The sequence below is a fragment of the Pundamilia nyererei genome, unplaced genomic scaffold (genome assembly GCF_000239375.1).
Source record: "Pundamilia nyererei isolate P.nyererei 1_Seehausen unplaced genomic scaffold, PunNye1.0 scaffold00008, whole genome shotgun sequence".
Classification (NCBI taxonomy): domain Eukaryota; kingdom Metazoa; phylum Chordata; class Actinopteri; order Cichliformes; family Cichlidae; genus Pundamilia; species Pundamilia nyererei.
The window spans coordinates 4521795-4536693 of NW_005187409.1; the positions used below are offsets into that span (position 1 = coordinate 4521795).

Consider the following 14899-nt stretch of genomic DNA (forward strand, 5'->3'; position numbering starts at 1 on the left):
CTCGTCATCCCAGCAGGACCCATAGAGTAAAACATTTCTGCAGGAAGACACATACAGACACACCGAGTGATTAATTACTGAAATGTAAACAAACACTTCTTCACGTCATGTTCCTGTAAGAAAAGGAGCAGCAGTTTTACACACCTTCAGGAATAGGACATAAAATTAAAATACCAGACTACTCTCTCTGTGGCTCACACAATCAAACACCAGACTGGTGTCCTGTATCTTTTTTAAATGACACTATCAAAGGAAACTGTGTATTAATTGCGAGCTAAGATATTGGGAACAAACACCATTTACTACCCCCCCCAAAGAAAAAAGAAATTAAATTTTTTTTTAAATTAAATATGCAGATTCTTAAAGTCCTGCTGATGTTAGGATGCATTTGAAGCAGACACAGTATAAGAGGTCTTGTACTGATCCGTGTACCTCCATTCTCCATGCCGGTGACAAACGACTCGAGGTCAGGCTCAGTTTCCCACTCATCGTCTCTGGGACTGGAGCCGAGCTGCTTACCGAGGTCTTCCTCAATCATTCGCATGTCATCCGAGTCTAACGGACGACTGTGCACTCTGCCGCACTTGGTCTCTGGCTCTGAGTAATAGAGGAGCGAATATCTGATTAAAATGGTTCAAAAGGAAACAGACCGTGTGTATAACCTCACATTTAGGAGGCGTTTAAAAATATCTGTGACATTATTGTTTAGCTCCAGGCTGCAGCAGGAGAAGCCAGACTAGTGTAGGTGTTTAAGGACAGAGACGTTATCACATTATGGGGCTGTACAATGTACTGCTTGAATTTGTGAGCCCGTACTACTTTATGGTTCAGAGGAGCATACATTTCAGGTGCAATATTATGAGCGAGGGCAATACTTTTTAACCTACATGACCATAAAGGGGAAACAGAGAAAACTTTAATTTTAAAATCATTTATTTATGTTACTATACCCCCAATTACCTAACTATGCTTCAACCAGTCTCCTGCTTTCACCTAGAGTCAGCTGACAAAAATGCCATTCTTTAACTTATAAAAGGTACAGACTATTTTAGGTCATGGCATAATCATAATCATAAAACTGGCCATGAATTAGTTTATATCACACTGCCCGTTTTTCTGTACCAGTGTCTATACAGAGGGCTGCCAGCAGGTCTGTCAGATGGGTTATTTGATCAGGAGACAGCAGCATGTGGACACAGCCCACTTTCCCATCCAACTCCAGCTAAGAATCGGAGAGAAAGAAAAGAGAGAGAAGTCAGCCTGAGACAGTAGTTGTGTTTTTGCATTTCTTGGTGTGCATGAGAGAGCTTCGTGCACCTTTGGTCCGGGCAGCATGTCGTTTTGTTTGATCTTGACGGTGGTCTCAATGAAACCGGAGGAGCTTCCTATAAGGAGCGGCTGAGATAGAGGGGCAACTTGTGGCTTGGCCTTCTCCCCTTCCTCCTCCTTCTTATCATCGTCGCCTTCACCTTCCTCTCCCTCACTAGCCATGGCTGAATCTGTGTGTTCCTCCTCAGGAGTACCCTGTCAAATGAAGACAAATGAAGACAGAGATGAAAGTCAGGAACATTTTCTTCTTCACACAATGCCACTTGTAAATTATAATTCAGTTCTAAAGAAAAAGCAGATCCACACCACTTTGTCCTCCCTAGGTATCACATACCATTATTATGGAAGTTGTACTTTAATACATTATTTTCTGACAACACTTCACATAAGAAAAGACAAATCATCCTGTTTGTAAAGCTGTAACCTAAAAAGTATCCTTCTTAAGTCAGACATTTTTAAAAAGCTGCAGACTTTCTCCAGTCAGATTGTCTGAACTGATCTTACAGTCTCAGTTTAAACATCAGCAGATCATGTCTGTGTCATATCTGCAACGTGTCCCCAAAGCTGTCCACATTTGTTAGTCTGATTACTTGTATTCCAAATGAAAACTAAAAATGTTGCAAAAAAAATAATCTAAAGGTAAAAGAAATAAAGAAAATAAAATAGAAAAGATACAGAAATCTGAGGCAGCGTGGTCTCCATCACCTGTACTATGCCATTGCTATCATAGAACAGCTGAACAGCGCTCAGCTGGAGGATCTTGTGCAGGAAGGCGGGTGGCTGGTGGATGTCGACAGGCACGGCAGTCTGGCTGGCTGGATCGCGCACTGCCTCGTCGAAATACTCCAGCCTGGAACAACATGGCAGAATCAGAAATGTACACCATTTATTGCTAACAGCAAATTTAAGTGAGAAGAAAATAACGGTGGACACAGAGGAAGACATTACACCTGCAAATTGGTTTCAATGTGACAAAACATCAGTCGTGTAATTAATGGTATGCTGATAACCAACGTAATATTCTGACCAGAAATACACACTTACACAATCAGTGCCTTCAGCACCAGGACAGCTGAAGCAGAAGCTCCTGTTTAACAAACACTGCATGTGTAACATGCCTCACTTGACCTGAATCAGTTCTGCCCTTGTGGTCTCTGATCACAGATCAGCAAAGCTCAACCTGTGCAGCTTTGTCAATATGCCAGGAAAACAGAGAGTCATCAGTCTCACAGCAAAATGCCAATAACGTCATGACATATGAGGGACACAGAAAGACGTGTGCAGGGCATTGAGGTTTAAAAAAAAAAGAGCATACTGTAATGCAAGTCTATTTAAAATAATCTTTACCTTCCTTTTCAGATAATAACTTGCGATTGTCAAAAAAAATATTAGCAACTATAGTTTAAATAATTTAAAACGTATCCTGATGCATTCTCAATCATCCAGGAAAGTAAATCTCCAAAAGTTGAATCTGTTCATCTGGACGTAGCGTCGTCAAGACTGAAGAAGTCACTTGGATGAGTGACGAAACGTTTCTCCCACAAAAACGCTACGTCCAGATGAACAGATTCAACTTTTGGAAATTTAAAAAGTACTGTGATTTATCCCATTTAAAGTCCAGCCAGCCTAAAAGTAGCCTGAGAGCTAAAAACACTTACTTCATTATGACAATTTTCTCCTGTCTTCTTGGGCTTGGATTAAGGATTTTTTTAAAGTTATAAGATCTATCTGAAAATATAAAATTGGGGGTCATTTGTAATAATAAAACAGAAAGAGTATTTTATGCTTTAAACTAGGTTTAGTGCATTTTATTTAACCATGCTTGACTACTGCAGTTGGAAATGGTTCCAATGTTATGTCAACAATGTAGCACGAATACATCAAACTATTAGGAACAGCTCTCTCTATATAATTCTGGTGTTTCATACGCAGCATCAGTGACTCATCAGTGTCCATAGTCATCAATGAATGTCACGGTCACAGACACTCTATCATTGACAACACCTCAAGCACAGGCTGCAGTTATCTGTAGCCACTGTTCAGCCGAATACTGGTAATGTTACAGTTAGATAGAAGGTTAAAATATGACAATATTGGTGAAGACATTTGGAGCTTTCTTGAAGCTGCGGATTACGATCATAGGGCCTGATTTCTGACTTCTGTGGGGAATCTTTGTAGAACCTACGACGTAACTCTGGAAGCGGCCGACGCTGTTGCCACCACTTATCCTTGTGCTGGTGCACTATGTGTTAATAACCTTATGGTTGTGTCCCAGTCTTTCATGTGCCTGGGCATACGCTCTTTGTTGTGGTCAGTTTTGTCCGTCAAGTTTTGCTTGTTCATTCCTCCACATCCATTCTGACCGTTTCAGCTATCACCTTCTGTGAAATTGCTGACATTTGTGAGTCCTTAAACTGGTGCTATGATTATTATTCTGTCACTGATAAATGCAAATCTAGGGAAAAAGTCGCCAGAAGTGCACAGGAGGTATCAACAGTACTGAACAGACCAATCACACCGGCTGTGTTGTACCGACACACATCAAAGTGCACGCCAGGTTACAACGTAGGGTTTCAGAGGGGTTTGCAGCTACAGCATAGCTACGGCTTAATTTTCCACTTAAGCATCAATTCCAAGTAAGCCTACTATTATTTCATTTGCAAATTTCAGGAATTTCTAGTGAACGTAAATGTAGAAAAATAAACACACAAACACATATTGCTCCCTTTAATACACTGAATGAATGACTCTAAAAGGCAAGTAAAGTTACTGTCAGATGAACTACTGAAGCACAAGTTATACATTTATGTGTTTGAAAGTGTTTCAATTACTACTGGAAATGTTGTTACTACTCTAACTGTAGTATCAATGAGGCTGTAACTGTAAGTATGTAAAATAACCTTCAGTGAAAACCAGGTCTAGTTTTTCCTGTTTGCAGCTCATATTCCGTTAGGAAAAAGGAAGCAGGAACTCACCTTTTAATGTGCACTTCTAAGGCGACGCCTGTTTCCAGGTCCAAGGGCTGGTGCTCGATGCGGACGATAGTGTCTAGAAAGGTGACTTTAATGCGACGAAGGACTGAAAAACAGACGACAAAACAGATATGCAAAGATTCATTAGCACCGATCTCTTACATGAGTTCTGCTTTGCTCGGAGTGGTGGGATCTAATATGTACATTAACAGTGTCTCTACTGTCTCCCTGAAGCACATCTGCTTAGTCAAAGCTGAATGAAGGTAAATTCTGATTTGTCAAAGTCAGAGCTAACCGTTGTAAACAAGAGGCTCTAATTCACCTCCCTTTAAAACAGTGGATATCAAACTATGGTGGAGGCCCCAGTGGTTGGGGAATAAAGCCAATTCAGATGGGGCATGAACAACCATGGAAAAATGTGAAGGGAAACAAAGTTGAACTGACATGTTTTCCTGTAAGGAAATTAAAAGTTTTGGAAGCAAAAGATTTGAAGGGCAGCTTGGTGGAATTACAGAGCTGTGTACCCAAGATGACAATATTAAGGATATGACCTCTCATTGGCATCAAAGCCAAGAGCCAAGTAAGGAACAGAAAGTACTGCCTGAAACTGATCAAACAGAGAAAGAATTACCTGTGCAAACAACAGCCTCCTTATCTGAAACATCAATCATATTTAATATGAGCAGTAACAGTAAAGTACATTATGGAAAAGAAGTAGAAGTATAATGGGGGCACTGTAAAGTTACTGGGAAATAAAAAAAAAAAATATATATCCATGACCAAACATTAATGCCGTTTGATAGCACATTATAAATGTCGAACAACTCACTTGTACTGTGTAACACTATATGTATATATATATATATGTATGAAGTGTTGTTCAGTTAAAAAATAAATTAAAAAACACAGAGTAATGGTCTTGAGCCACCTTTAATGTCTCTATGCTTCCAAGGAGCCAGAATTTCCTCTAATTATTAAAGTGGTCTTGAGCAATAGTTCTCCAGGCCTTCTAAACGCTTGTTACTAGCAGCCTGTTTCAAAAGCACATAATTTTCTTCCCCTTCATAGTCTTTAGTTGACTCTATGAATGCCAGACAACACAGTTTGACTCACATAAAATGATACTTTTGCACCAAGGTGATTTCCAAATCCTCTGAAAAGTTGGCATATCACACCATGTTGTGCAGTGTGTCTTAAAAAAACAAAAAAACAAAAACAAATACGGAAACGATAAGTAGTGGATAAAAGAAGTAACAGGCCTAAAAATAATCTACAGCAGATGAACAGTATCTCAAAGTTCAAAGTTGTGTCTTTAAGAAATTAGGCAAAAATCTAGCAAAGTGCTGACAGAGGAGCGGAGAGATACATCTGGACCTTCAGTTGATCCATCTATTGTTTAACAAAGCCTCATCAGAAATGGTCTCAGTGGAAGGATGGTTGTTAAAAAGCCATTGTTATAGAAGGAAAACACAAGAACTTGACTGTCACTAGAATCAGTAACGAGTCTTACAGAGTAATTTTCAATTCACTGTCAGTATATCCGGAAGAGATCAGGAGAGAGGTACTAATGTAAATGTTTACAGCAGGGGTGGGGAACTCCATGCCTCAAGGGCCTAGGTCAACACCCCTGAATCAAATGATTAGTTCATTACCAGGCCTCTGGAGAACTTCAAGACATGTTGAAGAGGTAATTTAGCCATTTAAATCAGCTGTGTTGGATCAAGGACACATCTAAAACCTGTAGGACACCAGCCCTTGAGGCCTGGAGTTCCCCACCCGTAATTTATAGCCATCACAGTTGAGAGTCATGGTTTGGGGTGCATTTGAGCTGGTGGTGTTGGAGATCTTTTCAGAATTGATGAAATTTTGAATTCAGAAAAGTACTGTGAGATTTTCATTCACCATGCAATACTATCTGGAACGCATCTGATTGGCAATAGCTTGATTTTTCATCATGCCAGTGATGCCAAACATACTGACCATGTAGTAACGGCATACCTGGATAGAACCCCCCCATCAAATATAATCAATTATAAGCAAGGGTCTTTAACTCCAGGCCTCGAGGGCCGGTATCCTGCAGGTTTTAGATATGTCCTTGATCCAACACGACTGATTTAAATGGCTAAATGACTTCCTCAACATGTCTTGAAGTTCTCCAGAGGCCTGGAAATGAACTAATAATTTGATTCAGGTGTGTTGACCCAGGGTGCTATCTAAAACCTGCAGGACAGGTTTTAGATAGCTGACGGTATCCTTGAGGCCTGGAGTTCAAGACCCCTGCCCTAGAGCATCAACCTCAACATTATTGAAGCAGTGTGGGGTCATCTTAAGAGAGAACAGAGCAAAAAGCCAGCCAAAGAATCACTTTGAATGTCCTTTAAGAACCCTAGACAACTATTCCTGAAGATTACTTAAAGAAATTATCAGAAAGCTTGCCTGAGAGAGTTCAGGGTGTGATGAAGAAGGTGTTCAAACCCAATATTAACTTTCAAACTAATTATTAATGTATTTTTCTTATATACTTTATTTTCACATATGTTTGGACGTGTCTCAATAAATAGTAGCAACTAGCATCTCACTTTCCTCACAAAATAGAAAATGAGGGGTGGCTCACTGGCCTTTTGGACAGTACTATAGGCCAAAAGAATACTTATCAGTAATGGAATAAAGTAACTACATAAACAAGCAACTAAATAAACATAAAAAAAGAACCGCACCAATGTGGAGAAATTGTAAATTAAGGTGGCCAACTGTGAGCAGATCACAGGTTTTTAAATCGGTTCCATTTCAAATTTACCCAATATTTTATTTTTTTCTCATTAGTTACACAAACCTATAAGCATGCTGGATGCAAATTAACAGATTCCCCATCTCTCACAATAATATAATCTCCTGAGTAAATCCAGTCTGCAGGAAGCCAGAGGACGTCACTCAGCAGGGATGGGCCGCCCAGAATAGATAGAACAAGTGTGCAGTGAAACTGTTGACCTGTAGCATGCCCTATTTATGTAAACCTCCAGAATCCTGTTTTCTTTTTCTTTTCTTTTTCCAAAGAAACATCTACATCGCTGAGGAGCCTCTGATTTAGGTAACATCAGGAGGTTTGGTAAAGATGAATAAAAGCCCCTTTCAACCCCCAAAGTAGGAAATGAACCGTGGAGTAAATGAGCAATGATAATATACAGAAGAAGGCTGTCACAGAGATGGCTTTCTATTTGGAATGAGGTGGAGGGATAATCGGGGCGATAGATCATAAATAGTTAAAAATACATAGTTTAAACTATAATTCGTTGAAATGTCAAAGCTGAGACATGTCAACACCACCATGAGGCCAGCAATGATGATTTCCCTCTTTCTTACAGAAAACAATACACAACAACAACAAGAACTTTGGCTAGTTTTATGGTTCTTTTCCATGCAAAATAAAATATGAGAGTATCAATAAGTGTTATGTGTTTTGAAACAAAGTGAGCGTTAAAGTTCATCCCTCTGTGTGTTTATGTTGGTCACTGAACCATCTGATACACACAGTATCTGGTACACATGAAGTACAGCTTATTGTAAGTTGCAGTCAACCTACCTTAATTTCTCCCCGTCTGGCCTCGGGTGATACGTGTCACAGTTTCTTCATCTGCAAGTGTGCTAGGGTCAACTTGTGTCTGGGTTGCGTTAAGTGTATCAACAGACAATGAGCGAGACGCTTCATGCAAAAAATCTGCATGCCTGCCTTTTTTATGGACTCGACCCAACTACGCATGCGCCCTTCAGAGGACTATTACAGGAATAAGCACTGGTCAGTGGTGTCTGCACCTGTCTGTGTCTGCAACAAAGACTAATCCCCACCTTACTGCACTCTGTTTTGTTTGATGCCCCTCTCACACACACAGTGACAACAGGGGAGATAAGGGTGATGAGAGAAGCGAGTGTGACTTTAAATACATTTAACACATGAAACACTCAAAGCAAAAAAGAGCAGATAAATTAGGTCAATAAAGTAAATATAATTTTATGACTTTATATTTTTATTTGTACATTTTTATCACTTTGGTTTCTTGGGGGAAGAGGTTTCCTGGGGAATGGATGGAAAGTACTTTACTCCAAAGTGATCATAACTGTGATGGTTTGTGGGAGTTCTTGAGAACGCTTGACTTTTCCCCCGCTGCTGAGGAAGTTCTTTTGTCTGTACGCCAACTACCACATTTAGACAAGTGACAATCTGCATGCAGACAAACTGCTTTCACTCACCCGTCTCAATAGTCTGTGCAAACATCTCAAGCCCCTCCAGTGGGGCAGGGGGCTCCTCTGAAGCCTCAGGGGGGTCCTTTAGGCACTCCTGAGCCAGCTGCATGCTGGAGGTCATGCTGGACGACCAACCTTGCGAGTCCCAGCCCCCACCTGATGGCAAAAGACAAACAAACAGGAAGCACTGAGTGATTTCTGTACTTTAGCTATTTCAGTATTGGCTATTTACCATTCTTTTAATTTCTTTTTTTTTTAGTGAGATGATGTCTAAGTTACACATATGAGACAAGATTTAGCCTGAGCTAGATGTGGATCTGAAAGGATTCACAAATTAGCATCATTAGTTTAATATCTGTCAGACTCATACATATGAAAATATGAAAGTATATGGCAGAATTATTGCAGTCCTTGTTCACATAAATAGTACCAAATGAATGTTTTCTTATCCTGTTTACATCTTCTGCAGTGTCCTTGAAGATAAATGATGCAATCTTAATAATTATACTGATTTTGTCAAACTGGGTTTGCACGTTAAGAAATGATAAGAACATGAGTTGCTGGCTGAGGCGTGTTCGGTGTCTCAATGAAAAGAACATATACTTTAAGCGAACTTACTGGTCCGGTACTTGGGTCGGCATGTTATCTGAAGACCAGAAACCTCTAAGGTGCAGTGATCAGTCAAGAGAGCCTGCCAAGGGATGGTCACCGTTATGCTGCTCACAAAGCCATCTACTATCTCCAGAGGGGCCCCCAGGGACTCCAAAAGCTCATTGACCGCCTGTTGTAAAGAGGAGGCAGTTAGTAAGCAGCTGCTAAGAAGTAAAAGTAAAAGAAAAAATTGAAATATGCGGTTTCACATTTGCCTCATCACTCTGGGTCTCATATAAAGCTGAGGAAGTGCATAGTTAGTGTGCCATGGGCATATATATTTATGCTGAATGCAGACAGAGGTAAACCTAAACTCGTGAGCTAGTGGTGCGTTTCCTGAGAGTGGATTTCCTCGAAGAAATGTGACCTAGGCTGGGAGCCCGACGCTGGAGATTGTTGTTGAATTCAAGCGCAGTTGCGAAATAGTCGAGGGAGCACGAGTCCGACAAAAACACTTGATGGCTGCTGCTCGCGTGCCAAGATCACCTTCTCCTCACGGTTAAAAACTCACCCAAACATCGAGGTTGATATCCTTGATGACACCGCTGCCGTTGTACAAGTCCAAGCCCAGCTGATCGAGGCTCAATCGCTCCTGCAAAAAGTGACCGAGGTAGTGCTGTAAAAGGTACCGACAGGCCCGCTTCTTGATTGAGCCCGACCAGGGGAAAAACCAGCGAGACATAGGGCCAGAGAGAGCGGGGAGAGGGAGCGAAGAGGTGGTGGAGGAGAACGAGTGCGAGTACAGTCCTCTGGAAACTGCATAACAGACTAAAACAAAGTGTGCAAAAACAAGGAATGAGCCACAGCTAGCTACAAGGGGCTAAGGAAGGGGTATACCGTAACTCTAGTTCTCCCTACACAAAAACTACAAAATCCTTTGTGTCAGGACCCAAGAAGCTCCCACGATACTTTTCGAGACTTTACTCCAGCTGACGGTATCCGTCTCAACTCATATTTTCGCCAGCTTTGTGTCGAATCGCAGCGATAACTCCTCTTCGCGTATCCCTTGTTTCGGGGTTGTTTATTGTTATCATTCGCCAACTGATGGAACGTCCGTGCGTAACTCGTCACACTGACGTAGACAAAAACCGGAAAAGGAACGTATCTATCCAGGCGCCATTTTTAGAAGGTCAGCGCTTTAATTGTAACACACTGATTTTATATTTTTCTTCCAGAGTTTTGAACATTTACATATAACTGTATGGAAGGCAAGGCGATATGGAGGATCAGAAATCACAAATCTTATCCTTTTATAAAATGTGATATTTTTTTAATTCCGCTTCAGTGTGTACCTTTGTATGTAAAAAATAATAATAAAATTGAAAAAAAAGATAATGTGTGCGTTCTCCCCGATTGTCTCCTTTTATTTTTCTTGCAGATCGTTTTCACTTGTTCTTTAACCTTAAAATTTGTTTTGGTCAATTAAACTGGTTGTATCTAACAAGAGTTCTGTAACTCCAAACTTATTTTTTTATTCAACTTTGTGGTTTTATCTTAACTATATTTAATATTATAAACATAAGTCTTAGTATCATAGGTAAGGCAAATGTACAGCATATATTAAATCTACCACCCTAAAGCAAATACAAACTTAAGGCCAGCTTCCCTCAGCTGCTCCCTTCAATAACACTTTGTCTAAACCATCTGCTCTCCCTCCATTTCACATGCTCCCACATCAGACTACTCTGTCTCCAAACTGCTCAACCCGAGCTGTCTCTGATATACAAGAAAAATAATTAATTTAAATTAGCCCAAACTTCAATCTGGACAGCCATAAAGATGTAGGAACTAAAGCAGCACTGTAAAAAGTTCCATACTATATTTTTTATGTCAACTTTTCCCACACATATTTGCGTGGATAAAACTTAGTCATCCATGAGCAGCATCATTGATCTATTTTTTCCCCCCAATGAAACTTAACAATTTTACATCTTTCAATAAGTCACCGTTTCTCAGTTATTTAAAATATTTTGACATTTTTGCTGTAAACTGAAATGTAGTCAAATTATTGGGCATTTCCCCCTCACTTTTCCCACTCTTTTCTAATGTAACCTTGAAGAAAATTTATCAGTTGTGACAAAATATATTTTATTGTTAAACATAAACAAACAAAATCAAGATGAGCACATGAATACAATGGACCATTGGTCATATGTCTTTATTCCTATAAAAACTGTGTAGTGATATCTATACAAATGACCAAAAACTAAGGTTACAATAACCAAAAACAGTAGCAGAATGACATTTGGCTGTTAAAACAGTTAACACAAGTAGACTTGATCTACTTCATTCATAATCAAACAAAAGTGAGCGAATAAAAGAACAAAAGCCATAAATAAAAGTAACTGCGCTTTAGTTTATTTCACAGATATTTGATTCCACTCTTTATTTTATGAAAGCTACATCAGGAATCTTTCCTTCAGCCTGGAAAGAGAAAACAAAAGGAGATATTTCAAAGCCATGGCCTCACAATAGTGTTTCTATGTTGATTTATAGACAGAACAATTATCATTATTATTATACAATTTAAGTTACCTTCAACTGAGTAAAGATCTGCGCTGCTCTGCTGAAGTCCCATTCATTGTCTTGTAGACACCTGTTAAAGATGTATGTTTAGATGTTTAAATACACAATCATACACAAGACCACAAAAAGATATGTGCAGGAAACAAAACGCACTTCTGTGACCACTCCAGGTTCATGCCAGACTTCTGTGAGAAAGCTGTGAGCATCTCTTGCTGCTGTGCAGTGAGGGTGGGGACAGGGCTAGAAGATGGAGTCGGGGCAGGAGCCACGAAGGCTCGGCGGATCTCCTCTGTTGTGGCCATTCGAATGAAAAGCTGGTCGTTGACAATGCACAACCTGTCACAAAAGAACCACACACAGAAAACATAAGGATATCTGGATGTTTCTGTTATACACAGGAGAAGCTAAACGTCCTTTTTGTTTGTTGGTACAATTTCTGATTAGGTTCATCTGCAATACAGTCTGCTGTCAGACTCTAGCAGGAGACGCACGCATGTAATATGTTTGATATATTTAACTTGACCGTTATGACTCTCTGACTCTAACACAGCGTGTTACCAATTTCATGAAATACACATTTTTCTCTAGTGATTGGTGGGTGCCAAGTTGTTGCAGACTGGTCTCAAGACGCAGACTGAAGCATAACAATAAACAAACACTTCGTTATGCACCACGGGAAGATCATATAAACCACCGGGAGCTCAGTAAAACTCACCCAGAATTTCCTGCTGGGACTGTGATGAAAACTCGAGAGAAGGCCATTGTGGATTCTCGCGATTTCCCATCAACAACAACTGAAACAGACAACAGACAGACAAATTAGTAAAGAAATCAACAGGTATGCCCCTTTGTTCAGGACCAATTCTAAAACTCTGACTAAAACAGCTCACCTTCTTTAAAGACTCCACTTACTGTGAATGACAGTAGTGTATTCTGTAAACAGAAAACATGTTTTGAGAGAATTAGAACAATAAATTGCTTCAGAGGAAAACGTCAAGGTGGATGACAGAATGAAAACCCACCGTGTAGGTGTTCACATCAATCGTAAAGGAGGCGATGTCGTGCTGAGTCTTTGGTAGCTCGTTGAGGAAAGCCACCACGTTCAGTCGTGTATGCTTCAGCAGTCGAAAGCGTATCGCTAAAGAAGTCAAAATTTCGAGAGGGAAAACATGAGGAGACGTCTCAAATCCCGACAACCTCAATTTAGACAGTGAAAGATACTCACTGGAGTCTTTGACTCTCTTCAGGTTTCGACTGTCTTTGTAATACTCTCCCAGACTGCTCCTAAACAGCAGAGGGACAAACAGACTCAATGTTAGGGGAAGACACGGAAAGAGCAACCCATGCAAACATCTTGTCAATGAAAAGCTTAATTCTGCTTTGTTGATGAAAACACCCAAAATATATTAATCAGAGTAGTAAGTTATCTACAAATGTGCTTGTGTCCTCACCTGGAGGGGTTCTGGGTGGAGTAAGGTGTTGTGATTGATAATGATGCTCCATCATGATAGGCATCCAGGAGCGGCTGTCTATCCCCCGAATCATAGATACTGTAGTACCTGCAACACAGTCACAAGCCATGAAGTTAGTTTCTGTGTTTGTCCTTTTCCCCAAAAAATTATTTCCTTAAAAGCTAATTAAAATTAACAAATAAAAACACTAATTGTTCAGTGGGCACATTATCAGTGCACCAACTCTAAAAAAATTTCAGGGTTTTCCTCATTACTAAAAAAGGAAAAGGAGAAACTTACTGTTGCAAGAACCGAAGGATGTGCGCCTTGATCTCATCGGAGCCAAAACAGCTGCCCTGGAAAGTCACACAGGAAAACATTTGTACAACGCAGATTAAACTAATTCAGTTAACAGTAATATAGACACAATGCTGAATATCAGTGAGTAAAACTATACATTCAGCTAACCTTGCAGGGGGGAATAGTGGTGGGCGTTTCCACATCAAATCCAATCGGTGGAGGGAGGTCATGACCATCCTGAAGTGAAACACACAAAATTATCGTAAAAGTTTGGTTTAACATCAATAAAGCAATACAAAAACTAAAATATGGAGATGTGCGTATCATATGAAAGATAATGACCATTTTAGGGTTTCCCAGGGAACACATGAAACAAAACTACTCTGATCATTTTTCCCATTTTGGCCGAAAACATTAGAAATGAAGAACACCAACAGATTCTTCAGAACATGACATTTATTGGAATATTCAAAAGGATTTTATAGCATCTTTAGTTAAAAGAACAACTAAATAAAGGAGAATGACTTCAAAGATAGTGAATTTTTGAGATATAAATGTGGGAACCTACCAGTCTGAGAAGCCGGGGAAACCTCTGGCGCACAGCACTGGTATGGGAACATAAACCAAGAGCAGGAATGTTATCGTCACAATCCATACCCATACACACACAAATAATGTTCATTACTGTGGGTATAACTGACAGTCACACCTGCTGATCCACTTAATGTCATTTTGTGCCTTTCAGTTGAATTTTTAGGACACTACACTTTGAGGATGAAATTAAAATGTTTCATTACAACCAGTGTCACAAAGGATTTAATCTTCTGTGTGTACAAGGAAATCCACAAATCAACTTAGCGTTTTCGTCCTTCTCATATTTTTTGCTGTGCTCTTTTGAAGTTTCCCGCACTGAAGTGTACTTACCAGCTGGTATACTCACCCTCTCCCCCATTTTGGTGACATACACAGATCTGACATGGAGCAGCAACACAAGCACACTTTTCTAGGAGCGCACACATACTAACATGCAAAGTCCCATGATTTACGAGACCACACCAGGATCCAGCAAACACATTCATTCTGAAGTATTAAAATAAAGAGATTATGCATTGCTGGGAGAGAGGTGGTTAAAATCTCTGGCCAAGATGTTGGGGAACAGATGAGTCTACGTCACCAAGAAAACAAAACAGGTGAAGTACAGTTCAGTGACATACTAGCACAAGTAGCCTAACATTCAGAAGACAGTCACTATTCATCATTTGGGTGATTTTCATCAGCGTCTGTGCCCACGATTATCAGCAATTAAAGAAGACCTGAGAAGAGAGCCGAACGGCAACGACAGCAGGTCTCTAAGAGAGCTTAGCCTAGCAGTCCCGCCGCTCATTCTGTACCCATCCCCTGCTGCTAAAGTACGAAATTTACCAGCTAACT

At 40.1% G+C, this 14899-nt stretch overlaps 2 protein-coding genes across 6 annotated transcripts in view; both read right to left on the reverse strand.

The window, feature by feature from the left end:
- The window catches only part of atg2a (autophagy related 2A), a 28750-nt gene extending 18496 nt beyond the window's left edge, over positions 1-10254 (reverse strand). The window contains exons 1-9 of the mRNA XM_013916149.1: positions 9703-10254; positions 9159-9321; positions 8547-8696; positions 4305-4407; positions 2035-2179; positions 1318-1524; positions 1123-1222; positions 433-597; positions 3-37 (exon numbers count right to left, since the gene is read on the reverse strand). Of these exons, the coding sequence (XP_013771603.1) occupies positions 3-37; positions 433-597; positions 1123-1222; positions 1318-1524; positions 2035-2179; positions 4305-4407; positions 8547-8696; positions 9159-9321; positions 9703-9873 (1239 nt within the window). The 5' untranslated portion in view covers positions 9874-10254. The remainder of the gene's footprint in view (positions 1-2; positions 38-432; positions 598-1122; positions 1223-1317; positions 1525-2034; positions 2180-4304; positions 4408-8546; positions 8697-9158; positions 9322-9702) is intronic.
- A 1069-nt stretch (positions 10255-11323) lies between these two features.
- Positions 11324-14899, reverse strand: part of nxf1a (nuclear RNA export factor 1a) — a 12420-nt gene continuing 8844 nt past the window's right edge. For all 5 annotated transcript variants that reach the window (XM_005723063.1, XM_005723064.1, XM_005723065.2 and 2 more), the window contains 11 exons: positions 14037-14073; positions 13637-13705; positions 13469-13524; positions 13169-13276; positions 12943-13001; positions 12740-12855; positions 12608-12650; positions 12433-12511; positions 11871-12053; positions 11727-11787; positions 11324-11615 (listed from right to left, as the gene is read on the reverse strand). In XM_005723063.1, the coding sequence (XP_005723120.1) occupies positions 11577-11615; positions 11727-11787; positions 11871-12053; positions 12433-12511; positions 12608-12650; positions 12740-12855; positions 12943-13001; positions 13169-13276; positions 13469-13524; positions 13637-13705; positions 14037-14073 (850 nt within the window). In that variant the 3' untranslated portion in view covers positions 11324-11576. The remainder of the gene's footprint in view (positions 11616-11726; positions 11788-11870; positions 12054-12432; positions 12512-12607; positions 12651-12739; positions 12856-12942; positions 13002-13168; positions 13277-13468; positions 13525-13636; positions 13706-14036; positions 14074-14899) is intronic.